The sequence below is a fragment of the Brachypodium distachyon genome, chromosome 2 (genome assembly GCF_000005505.3).
Source record: "Brachypodium distachyon strain Bd21 chromosome 2, Brachypodium_distachyon_v3.0, whole genome shotgun sequence".
Classification (NCBI taxonomy): domain Eukaryota; kingdom Viridiplantae; phylum Streptophyta; class Magnoliopsida; order Poales; family Poaceae; genus Brachypodium; species Brachypodium distachyon.
In genome coordinates, this window is record NC_016132.3 from 7694529 (window position 1) to 7704175 (window position 9647).

Sequence of the window (9647 nt, forward strand, 5' to 3'; positions counted from 1 at the left end):
CAGACGCCACACATCTCCTCACCGGCACAAAACGTCTACACACAGTCACAAACAGCAGACTCACGGAATCCTTACAGCATATAGGTACGATCGCCCCTATTTGTAATCGTAACATGTCAAGTCATTTTTCCTTTCACTTTATGTAATTTTTCTTTAGTAACCGGCTACTTGTATTTTGGATATTTTTGGATGTTGGATGATTTTAATAATATATGGTTGTGTGCATCGATCGATGCAGAGGCCGGGGGTATTCCTCCTTTTCGAAAAAAAAAGCAATACAGTGTATTGGAACAGGTCTGGACAGATATTTGTAAACCCATTTTATATGGTATCCAATTGATAGGTCATGTCTTAATTGATATTTGACCGTGTGAATTACTATGGTTGCCTTCACTTGAGCTTGCTTGATATGTGTGCTTGCGACGGGAAATTAAATCCATGCTGTCGAATGGATGCTTGCGACAGGAAAGTAAGGCGTTATTATGACTTATGAGATAGGAATGGGATGGCCGGCCGGGTTTCAAGATCCGCGTTGTAGTTGCCCATGTTGTTGCAATCAATGTATAAAACTTTTGTGGTCAAAATGACACAGTATTAGACTGTGTTGGAATAGTATATGTACATCGGATGTCATGTCAATGTGGAAGAAAATATTTACTGCTTCATCTGTAAAGACAAAAATGGATTGGATGTGGATTATGAAGGATGGGCGCATGCAGAAATTGAGAGGGTACCGTGTTTTTTACTACTTAACTGGCTTTAGCTTTCTATCACAAACCAATCAAGGAAATTCGATCTATAAATCATGTCAAAAAAATAGTTCGTGAACAGTTCATGACTATGCACAACGTCCCTAGGATTTTCAGATGTCATCGGAAACATAGATAAATTATAATTTCAAATAGTATATATGGCCGTGAGATTTTTTTCTGTCCACGACTAGAGAGAGAAAATACATGTTCTTAAGAGAGAATGGACATATATATACGGAGAAAACTGGATATATATGTATATATAGAGAAAAACGAAATTGAATAGAGAGAGAAAACACATATTCTTGAGAGAGAATGAATATATATATATAGAGAGAGAAAACACATATTCTGGAGAGAGAATTGATTTATATATAGATCGAGAGAGAAAACACATATTCTTGAGAGAGAATGAATATATGTATAGAGAAAAAAAACACATATTCTTGAGAGAGAAAATATATACATAGAGAGAGAGAAAACACACATTATTTATAATTCTTTGAATGCATCTAGTGGGAATAGTTATAGATCTGGAAGGAACATGTTTTTACATCTGGAACTATCGATCGAATAGTCAAAGGCATGGCCATTCTTTAACATACTAACGGGAAGCCCTTTAGACTCCGTTAGCTTCCATCGACACAGTGATAAACTCACGTCAGCCATCGTGGCTGTAGGAGATTTCGCGGACGGACAAGATTGATGGAGCAACACGCTGGGGAGTAGAAAATCCACTCTCGATAGAAAAATGTGCATTCCTGTGAAACAATGTTGCTACAATGTGATTTCATAGGAAATAAAACATCCACCTTGAGCTCATTTTTTTCACACATGAAACAACTCTCAATGTTCCTGCGTTCCGAACGTTTTTTCTACCTCAAACCTATGTTTTCAATTCGTATATGATTTCATATACATGTCATGTCAATTTCTGTATTTTTTCTATTACTGTGTTTTCTCTATCTGCGTTCCAAACGGGCCTAAGTTTGGCCTGGATGTGTGCGGGTTTTTTTCGGGAAACTGGATCTGCCGTTTGAATGTCATTTGATACATATATACAAAAACAAAAGGCAAATTTGATTTATTTTTTCTAAAAAGAAGGACCCCCAAGTATGCGCATCAATTGATGCATGCGGCCACAATATTATTTGGGAATTATTTTAGCAACAGTTGAGCTATCAGAAGTAAAATTTCTTCTGTGTAAACAAGGACGATCTAATAGCAATACCACTACTAGTAGGTGCCGTGGTACCCGTACCCCTAAAATTTTGCAAAAAAAATCTCATATTACGTGATATTTATGGCCTCAATATGCCCCTAAATCTAGCTACTTATGGCTTTGAAAACAATGGTGATGCAGCTTTGATAATAAAAAATGTACCTTTTGTGTAGTGTTTGTGATATTGTGTGATCTATAAGTGTCGAACGTAATATCCCCAGTGATAAGATTCTAGATCCGCCACTGACTGTCCGCTGGGTGTCATATTCAATGAGGCAAAGTTTGGTCTTCGTGCTACTTTCATCAAGTTTCATGTCTCTTACAGGCTTAGTGGCTCAGAGGTTGTAATAAACGAGCGAATGTGCTAGCAGCGATGATATCACATAGTGACCAAGCCAAACATCTGTTTTGGCTAAACTTTCCATGCGATGCATCTTGTCTAATGCTCGCGCTCCTGAAAGAAAAATAGTACTCCCTCTGTCCAATAAAAGATGTCTCATGTTTTTAAAAATTTAAATGTACCTAGACATGATTTAGTATATAGATGCATTAAAATTTAATCAGAGTTAGACATACTTTGTTGGACGGGAGGAGTAGCAACATCAACGACAATGGTAGGTGTGGTTGGTTGCAAAAATTGTGTTGCATACGTAGATAGACGGATTAGAATAGACCAGTAAAATACCCGTGACTTGCAATGGCCCACCACACTCTTTCCTGCAAATGTACAGTGACGAAACTATTTAGAAATCGACATGAATGCTCAAAGTCAATAGAATTTGTGTCACTGCGGAGAATATATCCCACACAAACAAGATAATCTTGTTATTATGCACACGATGTCTCTTTCACTTTGACTACATGTGTTCGCAAAAACTTGATCATCAATAAAAAAAAACAGAAGACGTTGCGCTACCTCATGACTATAGGTGGCCAATTGGTCGGGCCAAAAAGCCCGTGAGCTCGCAGGGCCAAAAAGCACAGAACTAAACGGGTTGTGCTGGCCCGCAAGCCTCGATCTCAAGCCTACATGCCGGTGCGGCACGGCCCATTTAACTTTTTTTTAATCTGTTACACAGGCAACCCATGTCATTCTCGATCTGGCGGCCCACTCTGCCACTTCCCTCATTCGTTGCGGGCCTGTCCCCTCCCCAACTACTCCCTATCTGGCGGTCCAGTGCCTGTTCTTCCCTTCTCCCTATCTACATCCAGGACCACGAGTAGGCAGGAGCTAGATCTCCTCAATTTCCCAATCCCATCGATCTGGACAGCGAAGCCCATTCCTCGTCCCTGATCTGGTAGCGGTGCACTGCACAATCTTGTGGTGGCACAACACGCTTGGCGGTGGCGAAACACGTGTACGCGAAGCACGGGGGGCACGGATCGGAACTTCTGGCAGGGAGAGGATGGATGGATGGATCGTATCAGGAATGCTCACCGCTGGCCGCCTGGAGATGCCATCGTGACGTGGCCTCCTGGAGGATTCCTTCGCAACGGGGATGGATCCCGACCTGTTCCGCGGCCGTGCGGGAAACAAGCTAGGGCACGGTGGCCTCGGGCGCGGAGGAGGGAAAGAGAATCGGGGCGGGACGAGCGCACACGACGACCGGCGGCGCAAGGTAGACGTTATGTTTTCTTTTTCTTGTTAGGGTGCGTGGGACGGCCGGAAAAAACGTTTCGTTTTTTTACGATTTTTTCTGGTGGCATATGGAGCGTAATTTCGGTGAAGTAACGTACCGCGACGTCCGTACCATCACCACCAACTCTAATTTAATATATTGGTATAAATAAATCTCTCAAGAAGACACATGAGTCGTGGAGAGCCATGAAGAAAAACCCAAGCTGGCACTTTGTGAACCATCTATCACTCTGACCTTCGCTGGTTCCTGTAGCCCTCGTCTCTGAAGACCGATCCGGCGTCAAGGGGTGGGGAGGACAATGGATCAATGTCTATCATTTATTTTTGGCGCATTTGTTAATTTTGTGCGTACTTGTAATGATATCTTGACGATGGTGATGACGTCATGAAATAGTGATGTCTATTAATGATCACCGGGATTCTCTCATTCTCGGCCTCCGGAAGAAGGAAAAATGCAAGGATCGGACGTCCCATCTATGCCTAGTGGCGGATTCGGAAGAAATGAAACCAAAGGATCTTCGGCGGTAATGCGCTCCCAGCTCTTGATGTGGCACATTTGATTTGGGAGAAGATCCAAAACAGATCCCGAACATCCTACACGGGTCCGAGAGATTAGTCTTTCATTTTCTGCACTTTTTTCTCTGCTCCTCCCTCTCCTTTCCAGAGGCCTTGCCTAGCCTTTGCTTATGATTCATTGTACTCTCTCCGTCCGTCCTAAATTAATTAACGTGAATTTGCATAGATTTTTATACAAATCCACGTCAATTAATTTGGTAAGGTATAATTATTTCTGCTAATCTAATCAAATCGAACGGACGGAATCAGCCGTCTTTTTCCCTCAATTTTTTTAACGTGTGTCCCATGCTCGGATGGTAGGATCGATCAGATACCAATCCGCGTTTATTCCCTAGTGTAGCAACAGTTTGTGCAACCCAGATTTGGCTGTTTGCATCGCACGCATCGTTTTTTTTTGCAAGGGAAAGAAAATATATTAATCAGGCGTAGAGAAATCATCTCTTAGAACATTCAGTAAAGGCAGAGGAAAGTTGCTAAACCACCCACAAGACTGCCTATCAACACGACCAAGGTTTGCAAGCCAGTGGCTTGCGTTGTTTTGTTCCCGGTGAATCTTGCGTAAGGAGATGCTGTGTCTCTGGGCAATGGTCAAGCAAGCAGCCTTCACAGGTCACTCGTGTGGCTTTAAGACTCTGACGAGAAAATACTCTGGCAGGGCAATGCTCCACTGTATGGTTTTCCGTCTCATCCAGATGCTATGCTATTTTAAATAGCGTTTTGAAAAAAAAAAATCAAATGTAGCCTAAAATTAAATGTTCAGCATAACAACGTACTAAAAAATTCTCCAATCATTTTGAAGACCAAATCCATGACATAAACAAAAGATACAAAGCATAATTGAAGCACTAGAGGTGACGACGCCGCTGGCCGCAAGATGGAGAAAAGGCGGTCTGTTGCGAATTGGAGGAAGGAGTCGTCGTCACCGCTGCCGGTCACGAGCTGTGAGGATTTGCCGCCTCCGGCCCTCATGGTGGAACCAGTTAGGTCCGAGAGACTGAGACTAGGAGATTTTGAGTATGGTCTTTAGTCCGACGTGGTACTATTTGATCAATTTTGGACGCTATAATATTTAGCGATGCTATAGCATATAGCATTTAGCATTATTTAGCATGCTAATAGCGAGAATAGTGGCATGGTGAGAAAAATTGCTTAAACGTAGCGTCGGGTGCTTAAACTTGGCGTCGGGTCTTCAGATATGCTATAGCGACGTTGTAGTGAGAAAATAAGGCGCTATTTAAAACCACGGTAAAAATGATTAATTAGGGATAGCCTTTCATCGAGAAGAAAAGAAGATCAGCTTAGGCCTTTCCAAAGGGGAGAAAAGGTTAGCGAAAGCAAAAAAAAGAGCTCCATCAAGGGCATCACCATCAACAACCACTGAAGACATAAAAGTCAAGCTCGTCAACGCGTGAGGAAGGCAAGTAGGCAACGGGGGAAGAATCCAACCCAAAGAGGAAAAATCGCAGAGCCATGGCGGCCGGAGCAGCCGACGAGGAGGAGGACCGGCTGAGCGGCCTCCCCGACGACGTCCTCCACTCCATCCTGGCCCGCCTCCCCTTCAAGCACGCCGTCCGCACCAGCGCCCTCTCCAGGCGGTGGCCGCGCCTCTGGCTTCACGCGCTCGCCGCCTCGCCCGTCCTCGACTTCACCGACCCCGACTTCGTCCGCGGTCACTCGCGAGCGCAGTTCGTCGCCACCGTCAACCGCTGCCTCAGCGCCCGCGGCGCCGCCCCTCTCCGCGCGCTCCGCGTGGCCTTCTCCCCCTTCGGCGCGTTCGAGCGCGACGTCGTCGGCTGGATCTCGGCCGCCCTGGGGAGCGGCGCCACGGAGGTGGACGTGGATCTGAGAGCGCAGGGAAGAAGAAGAAGCGGGGGGATCGAGGCCGATGCCGAGGACGACGGCGGCGGGACGTTCCGCCGCACGGAGGTGGAGCTTCGGGGGGACCTGTTCTGTTCCCCGAGCTCGCTGTCCCGGCTCAGTCTCAGCCGGTTCAGCCTCCGCCACGTCCCGCCCGGCGCGGCGGGGCTCGCCGGCCTGACGTCGCTGTCTCTCAGCCACGTCGACGTCACCGACGACGCTCTCCGGGACGCAGTCTCCGGCTGCCCCGTTCTCGAGTTCCTGAGCCTGAGGAGCTGCGACCTCCTCTCGAATGTGAGAATCGCCGGCGGGAGGCTGCGCGGCCTGGAAGTCGTGCGCTGCCAGGTGCGGCAGCTGCAGGTGGCCGCGCCCGCGCTCGAGTCCTTCGCCTTCCACGGCGATCTCATGTACCTGAGAGAAGACGACAGCAAGCCCCTGGAGTTCATCGGCAGCAAAGGCAACAACGTGACGCCGCCGCCGTCGGAAGCCACGCCGGAGCTGCGAGACGCGTACCTGTCCCACGTCGACTTTAGCGGAGAAGACGAAGTCTTCGACGGGTTCGCCTACACAGAGTTCCTAAACAAGGTCGCGCATGCCAAGATCCTGACAATTTGCTCCGTGGCCTTGCTGGTACGATCCAATTCGAACGTGTTCCTATATCTCGGCTACAAAAATGAACAAAAACAAAACTATGCTAAACATGCGCCGATTGATTGTTGAATCGATATCTGGCAGCACATCGAAGAAGAGAGATTTTTCTCTATGCCCACCATAGACACCCCGAACCTACAAGAGCTGCAGGTGCTCATGGGCTCCCTGGGCGACGACGACGACACGCGCTTCCCCGACTTCTTCGAGCTCGCCGCGCCGCCGCTTCTCGAGCGCCTCTTCATCCAGGTAAACATCCAGGTATCATGCACCATCCTGTAGAACTGCACACGACACGATGGCCGACTCTGACAAGCGAAATTCCCGACCGGATCAAACCGTGCAGCTCCCAGCCGATTGCGACGGCGACAGTGAAGAGGAGGACACGGACATGGTTCCCGGCCACGAGATCTCTCTTGGCCGCCTGACGTTCATCAAGGTGGCCAACTTCCGGGGGACGAGGCGCGAGCTGCGGCTGCTCAGGTTCCTCGTGGGGATGGCGCCTGCCCTGGAGCAGCTGGTGCTCGTCACGCCAGACCCAGAAGCAGAACAGGGGGGAACGACTCTGAGACACGATGACCAAGACAAGCAACAGCTCCTTCAGATCGTCCAGGAGCAATTGTCGGAGGTTCGGAAAGCTCGGCGGGATCAGGCCCATGTCGTCGTGTGCCGGGCGAGGGACGATGGCAGCCGGAGGCCCGCGCACAGCAAGTACTACCACCATGACCGGGAATAGCTCAGTTTATATGTACGGAGTAGGACATATCTCTATTTTGAAAGTGGGATTTGCTGTGTCTTATGGATACTGGTCCAAAGTGGGATTTGCTGCCGTTTTGAACGTCCACGCTTTGTGTGATAACCCTGTTTTTAGCTATAAACTTGGTTGTGCATCAAGCATTGCATACGCACGTGCCTAAGCACTTTTTTTTATTCACTTAAACTGAAAATCAGTTACAACAAGAAGAGAAAAGCTTAAGTGAATACTTATTGCCACTAATTATTTGTGCTTGTTTATTTTTATGAGGGTTGTATGCTTGATGTTTGTGAATAATTAACTCCAACCAGAAAGAAGTCGCGATCTTTAGCGTCTAACTCTTAAGACCGCAGGGTCACATAAGTTAGTAGTTTCACCGGCATATTTCGTTTAACTCGCTGTGTTAATTACGAGGGCGAAAGTGCATCAAAAGTGAAACGTATGTATTTAAGTTGAAACTACTTCCCATTAAGTATTTTGATTTAGAAAATATCAGAGGGGCACATGGCTAAGATCATGAATATGACTACTAAAAATAATACTAAGGTATTTATGCAAACCAATCTTACAGGTAGAGATTTTTTGGTCAGAGAAATAAATTTATTTATTACTTTTCCAAAATCTTGCCCTTTGTACAGTTTTACAGGTGTACAAGATATCACTAACACTAGCAGGAGCTGGCCAGCTGAGGCACAGCCACGCACCATACCAAAGCCACGTGGTGACCTTTGTAAATATCCTGAGAAGGGTGTAGTTAGGAATCGACCCAAGCTAGGGATAGTTTCTTCTCCATAGTTCTTACCAGTGTAAAAATTCCCCACACCATAACTCCCGACTTGGAGGCCATGGCTGCGACCTAGAAGTGCTGAGCACCTGAGAGTGCAGGGGCTTGGGAAGAAAAGGAGTCGGGGAGGAGAAGGCCAGGGACAGTCGTGCTGCAGCTGGAGGAGAAGTGCTTAGTAGCAGAACAGCTAGGAGGAGGACGAGCAGAGCAAGAAGGTATAGCCTGGGAGTAGAGAAAAACTACTTTTTGTTGTCCAAGGGGAAAAACTGAATGTTTTGCTTGATTGTGTATTGTTCTGATGCTTGAAGAGGAGTTACGGAAAACCTCAGCTTGTTTTTGTCAGTGTTCTCTATAGAAAACAGAGTGATGTATTGCTTTCTTATTAAGTCTTTGGGTTTATAGTAGAAGCTTACTTCAGATTTTTAATGTCATCTTGAGGTTACATAGGAAGACATGCTTTCTTGTTGTCAAATTTTGTACTGTCAACCTGTGTATGTAGGTGTGCCACACAGACATGCATACAGTTCAGTTTTGGAAATAGCTTAATGTTCAGAAAAGAAGCTGTGAGCATAGATTGTTAATTCTACAAGCACTACTTCCTAGTCTATCTAAATGACTACATGCCTTGTTTGTAGGATTGAGTGCTTAAGTTGTAGAGAGAATTAGATTGAGGAATGACAATTAATTTCTATCATCCAGCTTTAGGCCTGGCAATTATTTTTTTCAGAGTACTTGTACTTTAGCACCTTGAAATCTGGTCAAGCAAAAATAAACAACAACCAGGAAGGAAGCTACACTCCTGTAGTAGATGTTCAGGTTGTTGAAACAAGTACACACACATATTAGAGTACATATTCCTGTAGGAAATTATTTTCACCAAATTTCTGTGAGTGAGGAAATTTGTTAAGGGAGTTGTCAAACCAAAATAAATCAGAACCTAATTTTTGAATTGGCTTTAATGCTTTAAATCACAATAAAGGTTCAATGACAATAGCTAAAATTCTTAAAATTGTACATGCAGGTGTTTCAAGTTTCTTGCTGTGATAAAATTTATTTAGCACTATCATGAGTATGTCATGAGCATAATCATCTGCATTACATGCATTCGATGCATAACTTCTGGAACAAGTCCTTATCGGACTTTCTCTCTTTTGAGAAGTGGGAGTTCAGCAAGCAAACCTGTCGAACTCCATTACCTATTCGTCACCAGGCAAGTCCAGTTTCTTGTTCATGTCCTTTGGTACTGTTTGACAAAGTTTCCATCTCTTCTATAACTTGCACAAAATGAAAACCTATTTTCTAAAGTGAATCAATTAGAATAGTGACCGCCATCCTTGGGCGTGATCATGGTGGTGGTGGAACTCTGGAAAGGTGCCGAAGGCACAATGGAAGGCGGGTTCCACTACAATGGGTTT

At 45.6% G+C, this 9647-nt stretch overlaps 1 protein-coding gene across 2 annotated transcripts; it reads left to right on the forward strand.

Moving 5' to 3' along the window:
• Nucleotides 1–5584: 5584 nt before the first annotated feature.
• On the forward strand, nt 5585–7675 carry LOC100841926 (putative F-box/LRR-repeat protein At5g54820). Of its 2 annotated transcripts, none has more exons than XM_024459466.1 (3): nt 5585–6676; nt 6782–6955; nt 7041–7675. In XM_024459466.1, the coding sequence occupies exons 1-3, from the start codon at nt 5660–5662 to the stop codon at nt 7428–7430; spliced, it is 1581 nt and encodes a 526-aa protein (XP_024315234.1). In that variant the 5' UTR covers nt 5585–5659; the 3' UTR covers nt 7431–7675. The 2 variants fall into 2 exon arrangements, with proteins under 2 accessions (XP_024315234.1, XP_003565610.1); XM_003565562.4 differs by having other exon boundaries at nt 5588–6676; nt 6782–6943.
• Nucleotides 7676–9647: the final 1972 nt, after the last annotated feature.